Here is an 18952-nt window from a genome sequence, read left to right on the forward strand (position 1 = left end):
CCAGCAAGATGAATACTGATTGTCTCTAAACGACTATTTGAGCAAACATTTGCACCTGGATAATTGAGATGGATTTTAAGTGTGATGATTATTTGCTAAGTGAGCAATTCACAATCCACAATTAACTCCTTCAGTCAGTGAAGCCGCTCCCACAGCCATCTATGCAAGTTTAAATGCTGGGGAATATTCCCATCTTCCCACAGAAGAAGAAGAAGCAAGCAGGAGGAATTACTCCAGGAGAAACTGCTGACATCCTACAGTAAAGATGAAGTTTGAGGAAGAACCCTGCAGAATAAAAGATGAAGATACAGAGGTGCAAACAGGTTGGTGTAGAACAATACATCTAAAACTAGATTCCAAACTCAGCACAAAAGAAACGTCCTTTAACATTTTAACTACCTTTTCCCAGCAAATTTCTTACTATGTGTAAATATTGTTACTTCACTTTTCCACCAAGGCACTTGCATGTTCCTAAACAGATCTGAGGGTTCACAATGTAGCATGGCATTAGAAAGGATGATCAGCTGATCTTCCAGGTCTCCCTGTAGCGCTGTCTTTGGTGTCCTTCATTACAGACACGGCTGTTTATTGCTCTGTTCACATCTACAGTCCTCATGCCTCCTGAAGCAGGACTATGGCATGTTCACACAGGTGATCAGAGACCCTGAGGATCTTTCTACTGGTGTTTTTCAGAGTCAATAGAAAGGTCTTTTTAATGTTATTGTGACATTATTTTTCTTTCACCAGTGAAGTGTTAGGCCTCGTTTCACAGACAGGGCTTAGATTAAGCCAAGAATAAGCCTTAGTTCAATTAAGACATTTAAGTCTTGAGACAAAACAATGGCAGTGACATATTTTAAGATATGTCCGTGCAAGTTGATTTCACTTAAAGGGTCATTTCACCCATTTGAACATTGTTTTTTATTTAAAGTGGGTCATATATGTAGTCGAAATGTAAAATAATTTTTGAATTTGGTGCCTTCGTGAACGAGAAAAGACAAAAAATAACTTCAGGACGCATTTGTATGAAAGACAACAACTCCCACAATGCACCACATTGCACAGCTCCGCAAGCCACTCCCACTAATCCAGAAAGCGCATATCTGCCTATAAGAGAAATCACTCTTCCGTCTACAAGGCTAGCTACTACCAGAGCTTGAAATTCATTTCACATTCACACAAAATGTCTAGTTAGTTGGCGAACTCATTAGTGCATTACTCCTCGTTTGTATTTCTTTCGAAAAGGTGAATTATTGCATGGTACCTGGATGTTCAGTCAGAACATATGCGGTGCGAAACTAGGATAGTTCTCAACACAAACGTCCGTGTCCTCGTCTGATTCAGAGATTTCGTCCAGGAGAAATTGTCATCGTTGAAATTCTTTGCCGCAGACGGACTCTATCTCTGTGTTCGTAGCGGTTCGTAGCTGCATTGTGAGATCACCGGCGCCACCAGTCCGCCCTAACCCGAGCCAGTCCGGGCTCCTCGTCCGCGGCAGGTAGGTCTTCTGCCTCGGCTGCTCTTCGCTATAATGCGGCTTGTAAAGGTAGCCACAAACACCTGATTCAAGCATCAGACTTCCGAAATCCTCTTCCTCTAGTCTATATCATATTGAGCACTCTCCTCCGCTATTGTCATAACTGTACATCTGTCTCCACAGCGCCTGTTAGCTTAGCTTCAAACAAGATGGAGGATATTGCTTTCAGTTTCAGAGAGTAAAGTCCCACCCACTGATCTGTAATAGGTCTGTAGCGTGAGCGCGCCCCACCCTGGGAAAGATGAGAAACTAGTGTCTGTAGTCTTAACAGAAATCCCCCCCTCTAACACTTCCTCCTACAATGACGCAAAATGACGATTTTTGCGTCATTGTAGGAGGAAGTGTAAGAGGTAAATAACAGATTTCTCCCATCTCAGGGGAAAATGAGAGAGTGTTGCACGACCATTCAATAGTATGACTGGGTTTCTAACAATGCAAAGCTTAATGCAAATGGGTGAAGTGTCCCTTTAAAAAACAGCTCAAACCTGTATTTTAGTCTGAGACTATAGCTTAAAGAGTATTTGTGTCTTCAGGACTGTTCCATGGTGCATGTGAAATAATCATAACCTTAAAGGTTCATTGAACAAGCATAAAAAACATTGTTTAAACTGTCCAATAAAGATCTGAAGAGCTAATTTGGATTTTACAAAATTATCTTTGAAATACAGTATCCTGAAAAGGGGACATTTCTTTTTTGCTGAGTTTTTTTAGACTGAACCATTTTTGTTTCTCATTTGTCCTTCTTTTATTGAATTATGTGAATTTAATATGTTGATTTTAGACCGGGTGGAAGCGAATGAAGACAAACAGCAAAAACCTCATCGTTTCACAAATGAAGATGGGAAAAGAAAGAATTTTACACAAAAACAAGCTAGAAAAGCTGGAGTCAACGGATCTTTCACCTGCTCTGAGTGTGGAAAGAGTTGCAGATACAAATCAGAGCTTAAGAGACACATTAGAATTCACACTGGAGAAAAGCCTCATACATGCACTCAGTGTGGAAAGAGTTTCGTTGAGAAAAGAGGATTAGATGTGCACATGAGAATTCACAGTGGAGAAAAACCGTTCACATGCTCTCAGTGTGGAAAGAGTTTCACTCAAAAAAGTAATCTCACAGACCATATGCATTATCACTCTGGAGTGAGATCATTCAGCTGTGATCAGTGTGAGAAAACATTTGTTCTGAAATCAAACTTAAGAAGACACCTTACAATTCATGCAGATGTGAAGCCTCTCTTTTGTTCTTTATGTGGAAAGAGTTTTTCAAAACTTTCATCTTTAAAAGTGCATGAGCGTATTCATGGTGTGAGACCTTATATGTGCTCTGACTGTGGAAAGACCTTCATCATCTCCAGCAAATTAAAAAAACACCAGAGAGTTCATAGTGGAGAGAAACCGTACAAGTGTTCACACTGTGGAAAGAGTTTCACCCAGTCAGGAAACATGAAAACCCATGAGAGAGTTCATACTGGAGAGAAACCGTACAAGTGTTCACACTGTGGAAAGAGTTTCGCTCAGTCAGGACACCTGAAAGATCATGAGAAAGTTCATACTGGAGAGAAGCCGCACCAGTGCTCTACATGTGAGAAGAGTTTCACCCAATTATCTAATCTACAGTCTCATAAGAAAAAGTGTTGCCTGATGTTTACTAAATAAGCAAAGTTAATATTTAGATCAGTCACATTCAAGTAAATAGTTTGATATTCTGATAAATCAATAGATGGAATTTCTTGCAACATAGCGACATCATCTGACAGAGAAATTAGTTAAAATTACATAGAGGCATGTTGAGGATTGATGGAAATTGGGGGAGGTCAAAATGCTTAACTTGATGGAAATTAAGATGGAAATGCTTATTTTGTTTATTTTTGGGAGTAAATATAGTGTATACTCTTTACAAATTCATTTTGTTAGTCTGGCTGTGAAGAGGTAATGCACTATTATTAATGTCATTTATTATCCTTGTATTGTATGTAGAATTTGTTACAAGAATAAAGGAACAAGACTTGTACTTTTTGAGTGGCTTAAATCATGAACAAAATTTTTCATGGACAAAAAGCAATATCACAAAAGCAATGAGTATCACACTCGTGCTGTTTTGTCTCGAGTGATAATGTGATATTGACTTTATACAACAGTTCAATAAATAAGAGGTTAATATTGTTTTATATTTTAGACAGTATTCTCAGATTTTGCTCAGTTTTGCCAAATAAAATATTACAACCACAGCTGAACTATGTGCCTCTTCATGGCTCCGTTTTCAAATAATTTTGTTAAAAATATATATATTTTCATATTTCCATATTAATAAAAACTCATTAAAGGGACAGTTCACCCAAAAAGGAAAATTCTGTGATTTTGAAGAATGTTGGCAGAATTTTAGCAACACATGTAGTTTTAGTTAAATCTTCATATCTCTGATTTGCAAACTATGACGTTGTCTCTAATTTGCCCATTGTCTGATTATAGCAATTAACCCTCATCAATATTCATTCAGCTTCTCTATGAACTGAATTGAAGAATTGGTACTTTAACAGTGCTGGAAATATAGAGCTAATTTCTGATAATACCACTTTGGAGATGATAATGACTAAAATACCATAAAGAAATAACAGTACTGTACAGTAGTCTAACAGTCAGCTCTTTCGTTTAGTTTTTAATTTGCTTTTCTTTAATTGAATTATGGGCATTTAACCCCTTGGGGGTCTGACGTGTTTTGGGGGTCCTTGAGATGTTTTGACATGCCCTGACATTTGTGTTTATTTCAGCTACTTATAACATACTATTGACCAACATGTAATTTTGCTGTATTCAGCACAAACTCTTCAATATGTGAGCAAAATGGATGTCCATGTAGAATATAAAGATTATGAGTGGTTAGTAAGTTTTGGGGAAAAATTGTCACTGCAGTAAGACCATAAAACACATAGGCCTACTGAATAGTTCTTCACAAGACTTTTGAGTTATCAATCTTGTAGTCTAGAATTTTTACTACAAAATTGTGTGAAAACCATTCTGACCACTCATTCACAAACAATAATATAAAGATTTAAATTTTGTGAGTCAGTTTTTGTGTCAGCACTGTTGTATTAATGGGAGTGTTGATGGCCATGAATATGCATGTGATTCACACCAGGGGAGACAAAAGACACTCCCCCATTGGCTAATGCCCCATCAAGGTGCTGTGAGGCAGCCTGAACCAAGAATGTGAGGAGATTCAAAGATTTTAATGCTTTATTATAATTTCTCTATGTCGAGGAACTACATGTTGTGCCTCACAGGACTACTGTGCTACATATATAAACATATACAGTATCGATCAAAAGGTTGGGAACATTATTATTTTTAATGTTTTTGAAATAAGTCTTTCATGCTCATCAAGCCTACATTTGATAAAAAAATACTGGGAACAAACAGTAATATTGTGAAATATGATTATAATTGAAAATATTTTTATTATTTAAAAAATTTTACAAGATGAAAAATAAATATCAGATGTCCCCAGAGTGTGTATGTGAAGTTTTAGCTCAAAATACCCCAGATATTTTTATATAGCATGCTAAAATTGTCACTTTTTGAGGGTGAGCAAAAACGCACCGTTTTTGTGTCTGTTCCTTTAAATGCAAATGAGCTGCTGCTCCCAGCACAGGGGGCGGAGCTTCGAGGGCTTGTGTCCTTTTACCTCACACAGACATGCACTGAAAAATTCAAAAACTTTTAGCCTTTTATGTTCAAACCGGAGTCAGACAATGATGGAGAGACACTAAAAATGAAGAAGCGACGACATCTAGAAGCAACAGGACATTTCTGAATGGTTAGTTGATGAATTTATGTAGCTTATGTGTAGTTATATTCTAGTCATTAATTAGCATACTCTGTCTTGATAATCTATAGATCATGTTCAGGGGGCGGGGTTTATGTAAATTTTAGGGTTGGTGATGTCACTAACCTGGGAAGAATGTTGTGTTGTCCCAACCAGCCGTTTGTTGTAATCCTTAAAAATGTATTTCTTTAAAAGCAAATATCTCCCTTTGCTTTGAACTTTGAGCGTTGAAATTTAGCAGATGTTGTTTATGCTCAAACAGCAACATTACACACTAACTGAAGTAAGAAAAGTTTAATCATAATCAACCACCCCTTTAAAATATAATTACATGTAATTTATTTCTGTGATCAATTACTCCAGTCTTCAGTGTCACATGATCCTTCAGAAACCATTCTAATATGTTGATTTATTATCAATGTTGGAATTATTTTTTTCATTGTTTTTTTTTTTTACCTGGTATACTTTTTCGGGATTCACTGAACATTGATGAATAAAAAGTTATAAAGAACAGCATGTATTCAAAATAGAAATATTTTCTAACAATGTAAGTCTTTAAAAAAAGAATCAATTTAACGCATCCTTGCTGAATAAAAGTAACGTTATTTATTTAAAAAAAAGAAAGAAAATAATGAATAAAGAATATACTGACCCCAAACTTTTAAACGGTAGTTTTTATTGTGACAAAAGATTTCTATTTTAAATAAATAGTTTTTTTTGTTTTTTTTTACTTTTTATTCATCAATGAATAAATGCAGACTTGATGAACATAAGAGACTTCTTACAAAAACATTAAAAATAGTAATGTTTCGAAACTTTTTACCAGTAGTGTTTGAACATAAAACAGAAATATATAATTTAATTCTACAAATTCCTATACAACCTATAAGACCTGAGTCTGGAGACGGCATCGCTGGATGATTCTGTCAGCATTAAAGACTTTTAAAATAATTTACCTCAAAACTCACTTTCATGTTTGAATGCCTTCTGTTTGTGATCCTATGAGGATTCTGATCACTGTATAAGGTAGAAATAGTTACGCTAAATATTAAATATAAACGCTTGAAGAAATCAGACAAATCATAAAGGCTATCACAATCATGTTTATATGTTATCTGTCAGTAGCCTACATCTCATCTGTTTATACCAGACCGTCTGATATCCATTTAGCTCCGTAGCCTATCATAAAATAAAGTAACTTTTTTTTTTCAGGAGCTTCCTCTGTTTCTCTGACTGAAAATATAGCCTACTGGGAGAGAGTGCTAAAGCTCCTCAGGTTGTATTTTTGGTGGAATATTTGTTGAAATGATCATTCTTTCTAAATGTAATGTAACTGTCGTGTAACTACCAAATAAACAGAAACAGATGTGACTGAATAAATAGTGTGTCCTCTTTCTTTTGTGAAATAGACCTAACGGTAAACTACTTTATTTCTGTGCGACTAATGTGCAGTTTTGACACAAATGAATTCATTATGATCAATGTATCACTTTTTATTGTAAACCTGTGTTAAAACATCGATGCTTGGGTTTTAAATATCCAAGTTAACAACAAAAATGCCAGCAAACGGTCGCTTTTATCATGTTTGTTTTGCGATCTCGCTAGTTTTCAGTGATTTCTTTCTGATTAGTTTTCTGATAAAACTTCCATTTGTTGGAGAAATTATGAATTAGTGTGACGTTGTTCCAGAGAGGCGTGTTACAGTGAAGCGCTGTGGAGCTTCTGGCCCGACAGTGTAAACGCAGTGTTTTGTGCTCAATGCTATATGCCTGGGGCGATTAGCCCGGCACAGCCCGTTTAAAGCCCTGGCTCGTACTGGCCCGACAGTGGTAACGCGGCTACTGAGACCTTGCAGCCCATTGCTTCACCCAAAGGTTCATTACCTGAAGCTTCATTCAGCTTTGCTCACTAGTGACACCTAGCTAATGTCCCCCCCCCCCCCCCCAAAAAAAAAAAACAGACAAATCAATTAATCCGGAACCAATGACCTGAGCAGACATTTGTCCATTTCCTTGTTATAAAATAAAATAGTTGTCTCTGCACAAGTCAGACAGAGAAAGATACGTCACACACACACAGTTAATTAATTACTCATAAATTGTTTGGATAGTGACAGTATGAACAACAAAAGTGAGATTGTGTTGAGTGTAGTGCTTATGGTGGAGGTTGTGTAATAAAGCAAACTGCAACAGAACAGTCTGGAGTGGGAAACGTGAAGAATTTGGTTTGGTTTCTGTGCAGTGAATGGTTACTAGCTTTAGTGAAGTGTGGTGCTGACTGGGGATATAGTGAAGCAAACTGCAACACTGCAGGTTGGGGTGGGTGAATGAAGGATTACAATTGCAATTTTTGGAAGTGTGTTGGGGTTTAGACAATTCCTCTTCTTGGACAAAACCTCTCCAGCCTTGGAAAAGATCCTTTCACAAGGAACAGAGGATGCGGGGGAACATAAAAATGCCAGTGCCAGCTGGTATAAGTGAGGAAGCATCTGGTGAGCCCAATAGACTAGTTGATCCTCAGATCTTGTGAGATTCACTTCTGATAAATACCGGTCCACTTCTACAGTAACGTCTGCTGTTGCACTTGCTATCCAGCAGATGCCAAAGGTCAACTAATAATAGAGGTACAAAGAAAAAATCCATTAACAATGGTTCACAGTACTAATCACTAATGTGAAAATTCACACAACAAAGAAATATACTACTTACTGTTGTTTGTAGATTGATCTACTTCTGAAGAGGCTGGTAGCTGAGCTGAGGGTGTATTGGTGGAAGCAGAATGGAGACCAGAACTTCTGATTACAATAGCGCATTCAGATTTTAATATTGATACCGCTTCTTGCAGATTCCCTTTATTTAAGAATCCCAGTTTTTTTATTTTTATCTGGGATCCAATAATGCGGGTATGGTCATCACACTTAATGATTCTAAATGTACTGCGTTTTACCTGACCCTCGGGATAAGGTTGTGATCCAACCTTGTTAAATTGGACTTGAGGCCTTCTAGCTTAGTCACTACAGCTTACCTCGTTAACATCTTCATCAAAGGTCTCACTTTGGTGGGACACCCTTTTCTCCCCAGAAAGCTCTACTGTAGCCTGGCGGAAAGGGGCATGAACATTAAAGCATCCTGGACTGCCTCATACTCCAGGGCTGTAGGAGGGGCGATGCAAGTCCTTAGAGAGGCCAGGGCTGCACCCACTTGCTCTCTCAGCTGATAGAGACGTTTCAGCACTTCGGTAATTAATTTCAGAACTGGTCTCCCCATCTTCTCCTGTACTTGGGCCAGTCTCTCTTCTGCCATAGTGCTGGTTCGGAAATAGGTAACAAGTTTCGTACATTTGGATTGAATTACGTTGAAGCAACTGATGTCATCCATAGATTTCCCCACAATAAGGTTTAGTGCATGTGCAATGCATATCACGTCTAACATTTAATGATCGTACACATGCTATCATATTGGCTGCAGCATCAGTTACCAGGCACAATAACCTTTTCTTCTTAGCGTCTTTGTATGTATTATCAACCATGACCTTCAAAGCCTGTGGATAAAAATAAATGCAGTTACTCTTACTTTTAACTTATTAAATAATGATGAACCACTTTATTAATCAAATACCATCTGAGTTGGGATAACATAAGTGGGATTCAACACATGCAGGAGCTCCCTTAACCCAACATCTTCCACAATTTTTTTTTTTTTTTGTTGGCTCCATTACCAGGAAAACGGAGGAGCTCACAAAAAGCAAACAAATCCAAAAGGGCAATCCAAATCAACAAGCAGTCCAAATCCAAACATCCAAAGCAATCCAACTAATATTATCTAATTAACATAACTACTATAATATAGCTAATATAATTAATAATAAAAAAATATACTATAACTCATCTAACCTGATATAATGTAATAATATACAGCCCTATATGACACAGTAACGACAATGACACAACTCTCTAACTCTCTGACACTAGTTCTACTACTGCTTCTACTAATACTGAAAACACCCACAAGGTGGCGCAAGTTTCGAACTCCTTTTATCCGGAACCGTTGAAGTATTCCACACAAACTGAGGCCTCGTTTGTCATTAGTTACATGATTTCCACGTTAGCAACACATCTTTTGTAATGTTGCTTCACCTAGGTGGTCGTAACATTATGGGGGCTCGTCCGGGATCAAACTGAGAAAGACTCAGTCAATTCTTTGGTAGGCCTATTTGGTAAAACACCAAAGGTGAAAGATAATTGGCCTAGGTGAGAGATAATTGGATGAGTTTGATTATTTGGTAAGTAATAATTTGATTAAAAATTATTCTTGGGGAGTGATGGATAAAGTCATATGGAAGAATTACATCGGACACGGGTAGACGGGTTAGCCGTTGAGCTGCATGTGGGCGTCCTGAAGACTAGGTCTGAGTTGGACCTTGGTGCCGTTCGTCTTTTCCTCTTCTCCTGGATTGTTTTTCTTTTCTTTGTCTTTAATTACTTTTTGTATTATTATTTTAATTTATTTCTAATTAGGCTAAATGTTCATTTGTAAGTTTACTTCTGTCACACCTTGTCTAGGTCAAAGGCCTAACATGAAAAAAAAAAACACAAAAAACATAAGGTTTCTTTTTATTGAAAAGCGAATGAAACAATGTTTATTGGATTTAACAGGTTTATATAACAATTGGGGATTTGGCGCCAGGAGCCAACAGAGCCCCCCAAAAAAAAAAAAAAAAAAAAAAAAAAAAAAAAAAAATTTGTATATACCTCTCACTGCCCGAATCCACAAAATAAAAGGAAATAAAAATACAATTACTTCTCCAACTCCCTAATCCAAACCAGGATATAAAGATCAAACAAAAAGTGTAACCGGTCTCCCTACCTTCCAAATTACTATACACAATTATATACAGGTATAAGAGCAAACAAATCAGTGTAGGGGTAATCTGGAATCTAGGTCGTTAAACAGGCGGTAGTCATTATCACAAGTATGGCAGTTCACAAGAAACAAATGAACACCACAAACACTCTCAAATGAACACCACAAAATAAACACTCAACAGTCTTACTAATACACTCTGAAAACTAACTAGCAAAGTCAGGCAAGGCAAGTGTAGCGAGTGAGCACAAGGCTAATGAAAGAAGTAACGAAGGAGGCTTTTATAAATGACCAGGAGTCAGCTGATCAACCAGGGCGTGGCACCAATCAGACTGCAGGAACCAGTCCGGTCTACTTCCTGGATTAAAAAAAAAAAACACCTCCCAAAACAGAATAAAACACAGACACAGACCAAAAGGGACGTAACAAAATGTAACTCCATGTGTGGCCTCCCCTTTTATAATGTTGCTTCACCTAAAGCCAGGTGGTTGTAACCCAGGATATAGTTTATTGTAACTATATGGGCGCTCAGTTTTCTTGTTGTTGAAATATGATCAAATCTCATTATACAAAAGATGAAGTGCTATGCACAGGGTAATTAAAACAGTATATTTGACTTCAAATACATGACAAAGACTAAGAATATTCACCGCTCTTCAAATACAAAAAAATCTTAGCCTTTATGGACATTAGGGGCTTTCGCACAGGAGGAACCTTTTCATAGTTCCTAGAACTATTGGCGGAAGTGTGCGGTTTTTGGCACATGATTATGTATTTCTGCTCAGCTGGCGACACTGGACATCAACCACAAGGCTAACTCGAATAACTTTTCATCACTGTCTACTTTCTATATATAACAGTTCTATCGGATATCATATTAGACAGGACTGTTAGTCAGATCATAAACGAATGAACACGGAGAATGCGAGCACTGTGTGCTCATTCTCTGGCGTTCTCAGCGCCATCAAAATAAATGTCCGCCACGCCGTCAAAATAAGTCACAACAACAAGCGCGGCTTACGTCGCTTCAGAGTTCCTACTGGCGGTGCAAATGCAACCAGAAAATGTTCCTAGTGGAAACATTCGTTCTCTGGGGAACCACCCTGGTGGTTAGTTCCTAGTAGGGCTGGGCGATAAAACGATAACGATATGTATCGCGATAGACACGTAATCAATACCAATAAAAAATGCGTTCGATAAAGCGTTCGATTTTTTTTTTTCCTTTGTCGGAAGAAACCAGAGGTTGCGAAGCAAGTTTGAACAAAGGCACTCACTCTCTGGTAACCTAGCAACGTAGGGGGTGACATGCTAACAGCCAGTCATGTAACAGTATGGTTGCGCCATATTGTTGTCTCGCGTTGGATTCTTCAGTAACAGAACCGGCGTGGAGTGATAAGTGGAAAATGAGTGCAACAGCGATTGTTGATAAAACAGGAAAAGTCAGCTCGCCAGTATGGCAGTTTTTTGGATTTTATAAGTCTGACCGTAGTCAGACTGCAAATTATGCAAGACCGTCGTCGGTTTCTCTATGTTTATATTTAACACTTTGCACTATTTTATTACACTTTATTAATCATTTCTTACGTATTCTTTAATTTTGCACCTTAATGTTAAGAGATAATTGTTAAGTGTTCATTGTGATTTTAGACTTATGTTTACGTTTGAATTATTTGAGCGTTTTCCATGGTTGTGTTGACATTTCTGCCTTTATAACTGAGGGGATTATAATCAGAGGAAGGTTAAGTTTAAAATAAAAAAATGTTTAAATGTAATATATTTGTCTCCTGGTCCTTATTTTAAATAGGTCATAAAAAAATATCAATAATTATCGATATCAACCGATATGAAACACTTATATCGTGATAGAGTTTTCAGCCATATCGCCCAGCCCTAGTTCCTAGAACTATCTGGTGCAAAGGCCCCTATAGTGTTTCTTGAGCAAAGAAAAACGCTGTACTTACTCAAACATCAGTTCTTTATCTGTTCCTTACCCTTGCATTGCAAACAAGCAGAGATCTCCTGTGCATGGCACTTCATTCTAAATGAAGGCAGGGTGGAGTTATGAGGCTTGACTGACAGTTAGAGGAGCCAATGGAGTTACGAGGTACATATATCCCTCACAACCTCTTTTAAATGCTTTATGTTGGTTACATATTTGTAAAACCCACATACAGACGTAAAGGATGACCAATAACATTTATCAAACAAAAATTATAATATAGTGTAATATAGTGTTATATAATGAAATATAGAGTTACAAGGTTTCGGCCCTATATAGCGATGACACATTCTCATTTGTAGCATTTAATTTGATTATTTTCCATGGCACACCTGACAACCTGTCACATCACAGTGGTTGGGAAGAACTGAATTAGACAACTCCGGCAATGAGACAGAAGATGAGATACTCGGGTAAAACTCTTCCCACATGAAGAGCACTTGTACGGCTTCTCTCCAGTATGAACTCTCTGATGAACTTTCAAGGAATCTGACCGAGCGAAACTTTTTCCACAGTGTGAGCACTTGTGTGGCTTCTCTCCAGTATGAGCAGTCTCATGAGCTTTCAAGGAATCTGAACGAGTGAAACTCTTTTCACAGTGTGAGCACTTGTACGGTTTCTCTCCAGTGTGAACTCTCTGGTGTGATTTTAAGTTGCTTGATATAGTGAAGCTCTTCCCACAGTCAAAGCACACATAAGGTCTCACACCAGTATGAATACTCTCATGCTCTTTTAAATTTTGCAGTCGTGTAAAACTCTTTCCACAAAAAGAACAAACGTGAGTCTTTACAGCAGTATGAACTTTAAGGTGTATTTTTAAGCCTGATGCCAAAACAAATGTTTTATCACACTGATCACAGCTGAATGGCTTCACTCCAGAGTGAAAGAGCATATGATCTTTGAGAACGCTTTTGTAACCGAAACTCTTTCCACACTGAGAGCATGTGTAAGGCTTCTCTCCAGTGTGAGATCTCATGTGCACATTAAGGTGTCCTTTCCGAATGAAACTCTTTCCACACTCAGAGCAGTTGAACAGATTTTCCCCAGTGTGGATTCTCATATGCACATTAACGTCCTCTTTGCGACTGAAACTCTTTCCACACTCAGAACAGGAGAATGGTTTTTCTCCAGTGTGAATTTTCATGTGATCATTTAGGTGTCCTTTATGTCCAAAACTCTTTCCACACTGAGTGCATGAGAACGGTTTTTCTCCGGTGTGAGATCTCATGTGTCGGTTAAGGGCTGATTTATCTATGAAACTCTTTCCACACTCAAAACAGAAGAACGGTTTTTCTCCAGTGTGAATTCTCATGTGTATCTTAAGGTGTGATTTATATAAGGAACTCTTTCCACACTCAGAGCAGGTGAACGATCCTTTATCTCCAGATTTTCCAGCTTGTTTTTGTGTGAAATTCTCTTCAGTCTTTGAAACGACTGTGTGTTCATCTTCATTTTTGAAATGATGAGGTTTTTGAAACAGATGTTGATTGTCTTCATTTTTATATTTCGGGTTTCCCTCTTCATTTGTGAAATTATGCAGTTTGTCTTCATTCACTTCCATCGGGTCTAAAAATCAACATATTAAATTGCCCAAATTTAATTTAAGAAGGCAAATGAGAAACAAAGAAATAAAGTTCATTCTTTAGCACAAATCTAGTTTACTATTGAGTCTACTAGTATCTAGTTTTAGATGTATTTTTGTATCTTCATGAGAATTTTTTTTTTGTCATTACATTGTTTGGAACATAAGAAACCAATGGAGATTTTTTTGAGTGTGTGAAAAAAAATTATGTAGAGGACACCAAGAAAATAAAATGATAAGACATGTATTTGCAAAACATTTATATGTTCTTTTTTACCAATCAATTTTTAGGTTTCAGGCTATTTTAAAACAAACTTTGTATAAAGATGATTATCGACTATGATATGAAAGATATAACAGAATTATTTATTATAGAATTGTACTATTTTACTTTATGCAATATGTGAGTAAAATCGCCATAAATGGGTAGTCCCAATATATACAATGTAATTTGAATTGTAACGTGTCCTTGTGGCAACATGTAATGAAAAAAGAAGTGTAATAATGAGAGAAATAACTTTTTCATTTGAATCCCTCATATTTCGTAGGAATATTGACTTGTAGTTTCCCCCCAAAATGCCTGATAAACATGCTGTAAGTCCTGGTGCAATCTGCAATTTAAAATGGGATTTTTTTTTTTTTTTTTTTTTACAAATGTATATATATATATATATATATATATATATATATATATATATATATATATATATATATATATATATCCCCAAAATCGCGATTGCGATATGATTAATCGTGCAGCACTAGCCTGAACACACCTTGTTTTCAGACCAGCACACCCTTGGGCGCACAAATGGGCGCAATTGCAGTTGTTATTTAAAAACATGTGGCGCAGGACGTGAAAATGAAAACTGTTGCGCTGAAACTAGCAAAAAACACTTGCATAGAGACTGGCGGGTGTGTGATAGGGCCCTATTATTCATAAATACTACAGAAACTGAATGAAGTAATTGAATTTAAAACAACACTGATAGTCTTTTAGTCCTGTATAAATAAAATACATAGGCTGTTAGACCTGATTCCTTACCGTTAAAGCTATCTTTTGTTGTTTTATCAACTTTAATGACAGACACATATTGCTGCTGTCACCTTAAGAGCTAGTGCACGGATCCATACTGTAACATAGGGGCTTTATCAACTGCCTATGTTTATTTAAGACATGACCGATTGCGTTTACAAAGATACTCGTCAAGACTGGAATTTTGACATAATTGTGTGTTTTTGACCATTAAAGAGCTATTATCCATTAAAAAGAACTCAGTATTGTCAGAACTGTCCCAATTATCCATGTGACATTTCTGTCAACTGTCCCGACTCCCGAAACGCGAGAGTCTGGTATCGCCGCCTGCAGCGCGCTTGACACTTGTCTTACGCAGATGCAATGTGGTGATGTTAAAAGCGCATTGTGAGAGAGAAAGAGAGAAGACGCAGCACCACTGAATCACTCGCGTTGTTTGACACATGTTGCTTTTTCAAATGCATGTTATAAGCGACTCAACCTCACAGTGCTTTTAGAGATGGAGCAGCATTTACTGATTACAGTCATGCTCTTCACTAACACGCTGTACATTTATTTATTTAATTAAACATTTATGTAGCAGCCTTTGTGATTTCATAATCACACTATGCCAAATCGCGATTAATCGTGCAGCCCTAGAGGACATGTATAAAATCAATGCCGTTTCCTAACAGTCATATTCTGATTTGAAACCCCATAATGTTTTCCTGAGATGTTGATTTACGACAAACAATTTCAAAATTACTCCGATTTAAATGATAATTACAAAGTATTATAATATTTCCATAAGAGTGCTAAATGTGATGATTCAATCAATGTCAGTAATTTTTAAAGACCGAGAGGAGTTTGTCAAGTTGAAACCTCCAAAAATGTGATATCTCTGAAAAGCCCTGAATGTGCTCTTTACATTAAAAACAGATTTAAAACTGTGACATTTATGTTCTCAGAGAAATTCGCTAAATGTCCTCTACAGAGCATAAAGTCTATGCCTAGGTCTCAGGAGGAAATGTGAGTTTTCATCTTAATGTTCCTCATCAGTCATTAAAGAGAATGAAGGAAAACACCAACCTATTTGTTCCTCTGTATCTTCATCTTTTATTCTGCAGGGTTCTTCCTTAATCTCCATCTTTACAATAGTATGTCAGTAGTTTCTCCTGGAGTAATTCCTCCTGCTTGCTTCTCCTGTGGGAAGATGGGAATATTCCCCAGCATTTAAACACTCGTTGTTTAGAAACAATTCAACTCTAGCTGATTTTTATGTTCAAATATTATGTGTAGTTAACAGTGAGTGGTGGTTTCAGATATTATTTTATTAAAGTGCTGCACTCGTCTCGTACTATTCTGCCTGACAGAATTAAAAGGCCGTATTAAAGCGGAGCGGTTTGATCAGTCAGATTGAACCCATACACCGATTTGTAAATCACAAACGAAAAATGAGAGATCGGATCAAAATCAAATTTTATGTTTTCTGAACAAAACAAAACAAAACAAAAAACGAATAAACGAGCTGTCTTTAATTTCATTTCTCGTTATTCCATTCCAAACAGGAAATTATATTATCAAAATGTAGCTGTTTGGATTTAGATTTCTCCTAATAAATGATAAAATGAATGTACTCACAGTCTGAAACAGCAGATTTACAGCAGAATGAACGGCTGTGTTCCACTTCTCATGTTTATGTTCCCTTCCTTCGCTCACTTCTCTTCTTCTCTTAGACTCGGATGTGTGTCATTGCTTCGGTTGCTCGAGCGCTTCTACTGGCGGATAACAGCCAATGCGTCGCGGTATACAGTGCACAGAAGTTGCCCATTCAAAGAGATGAAGATATTCTAGAAGATCTTGAAAAGTTAGGAAGAAGCAATATTATTTAAACTCAGGAATGAAATAGAATAGATCTTTATCTGTGTGATTTCTCACGTGCACATTAATGTTTACGTTATGAAAGACTTTACACGTTTTTTTTTTTTTCATGAATTCTTTTCAGTCTGAAATTCCATCTTCATTTGTGAAATGATGAGGTTTTTTAAACGGATACCGTTTGTCTTCATTCACTTCCAGTGGGTCTCAAAACATTAAATTCCTATAATTTAATTAAAGATAAATCAAATTAAAAATAAATCAATAGAGCCGACTGTTGGCCTACTGTACAGTACTGTTATTACTATACAGTATACTGTTATTATTTCTTTATGGTATTTTAGTCATTATCTTCTCAAAAGTGGTGTTATTTTCAGAAATAAGCTCTATATTTCCAGCACTGTTGCACTATAAATTCTTCAATTCAGATCATAGAGAAGCTGAACGAATATTGATGAGGGTTTATCGCTGTAATCAGACATTGATTAAATGTGTGAATGTGGGCAAATTACAAAGTCATAGTTTGCAAATCAGAGATATGAAGGTTTAACTAAACTACACATGTAGCTAAAACTACAGCATGCATCCATACAGATGTATAAATAGCTATTATAAAAAGTTCACGTGTTGACAAAGAAATGCTACACACCAAATGCTGCGCAGAAAAATAAATATTGACGTATTTTCAGATTTTTGTTTATGACTTTTTGCCCCTTTATTAAACATTTAAAATATTCACAAATTAATATGGAAAAAAAGTCGATTTTACTGGTTTTCTAAGGCCCAATTAATTTTTTTCCGCAGTGCTGAACAAGAGCCATATGTCTCTGCAACCATACAGAGAGGTGATTTATATGCTAATGATAATAAATGTGTCTGAAAAATAACGAGTCATTTTAATTGTTTATTAATAAACTAGTGTTTTCTAAATCAGTGTCGGCTGCAAACATATCTACATCTCCGCTGTAAAGTGGATGCGACTTTAGAGAGAAATGCACCTTTCATACGGATTACATAATCAGACGACATTTGCTTTCGATTCGCATTTGTTGGTTTAAAAGTGGACATTTCAAGCTTTATATAGGTAGGCTATATTTTGTTTCAGTTTATTTCTGAGACGCACTCCAGTTCACGGAAATCATGAAAGCGCGTCTGATTGTTTTCTTTTTTATTTTACAAAAGCACAATGTTTTCTTGGTATTGTGAGTGAGTTAACTCAAATAAAAGTACACTGTAAAAATAAAAGGTGCCTGGAGGAACCTTTTGGGGTTCTTCACTTTGCCACACCGGCGGAACCGTCTGTAGATCCTCTAGGCACCCTTTAAAAAGGTCCGGTTCTCTGAGGAACCACACAGGTTTCCTGAGGAACTCTAATATTAGGCACTTTGTGGAACCACTTTGGGTGCCTCCAGGAACCAAATTTCATTTTTTTTTAAATATTTAATTTCATGTTGTTACTATGGTTACCTTTGACTTCTATTATAATAAACAAATTGAACCAAATACAAAATAAGAATTGTTTATTACATATTTGATATTCATTTTTATACATACACTTCCATGCACATGGGGAAAAAAGCTAACTACAAATTAATATCAATGACTACACAAAAAAATAGTATAATACATAAGCAACATGAATAATCAACCATGTATATACAATAGATAAACAAGAAAAGACATCTCAACAAAATGCATGGAAACACATATGTTCCACTAAATAAATCAATGTAAAAAAAATTACATTTGAACTAATTAAAAATGTCCATCATACTTAACTTTAAAACATTTGTGTTTCAGTCCGATGGTTAGTCTGACATCACTGTTTCCAAGTCCAAAAGCTGATCAGATGCCAAAAACAAACAACAGTGCTAATATACACTCATTGTGCTGTAACCTTTATCTCTATTATATACCGAAATCTCTGATGGTTAGTTATTCAACTATTTTGAATCATAAAATGTTTAAGTCTGGGATGCCGTTAGACTGGAGACTGTAATGTACACTATGGCTTTTGAAAAGCTTAAATGTGAGACTTGAATCAACAGTGTTCATAAATGGTTGTTGAGTATTCTCATGAAACAAGATAGAGGAAGTAGAAGTAGAGGCTTCGACCCGAAACAGAGTTAAGGTACAGTAAAATGATCTGTTGTTCTGTGAATGTTCACTGGTGAATTCAGTCATTTCAATATGAATTCACACGATCAGCAATTTCGTTTGTGGTCAAAAATGTCACTATGGGACCAAGTTGGTGTG

General features: G+C 36.6%; 1 protein-coding gene across 1 annotated transcript; it reads right to left on the reverse strand.

Annotated features, from left to right (window-relative positions):
* Positions 1–11448: 11448 nt before the first annotated feature.
* LOC308706280 (uncharacterized protein) lies at positions 11449–16625 on the reverse strand. The gene is made up of 3 exons (XM_081391848.1): positions 16460–16625; positions 15908–16021; positions 11449–13787 (listed from the first exon to the last, which is right to left on the reverse strand). The coding sequence occupies exons 2-3, from the start codon at positions 15963–15965 to the stop codon at positions 12565–12567; spliced, it is 1281 nt and encodes a 426-aa protein (XP_081247974.1). The 5' UTR covers positions 15966–16021; positions 16460–16625; the 3' UTR covers positions 11449–12564.
* Between the last annotated feature and the right edge of the window lie 2327 nt (positions 16626–18952).

This window comes from Scardinius erythrophthalmus (assembly GCF_964197995.2).
Source record: "Scardinius erythrophthalmus genome assembly, chromosome: 17".
In the NCBI taxonomy this organism is placed as follows: Eukaryota; Metazoa; Chordata; class Actinopteri; order Cypriniformes; family Leuciscidae; genus Scardinius; species Scardinius erythrophthalmus.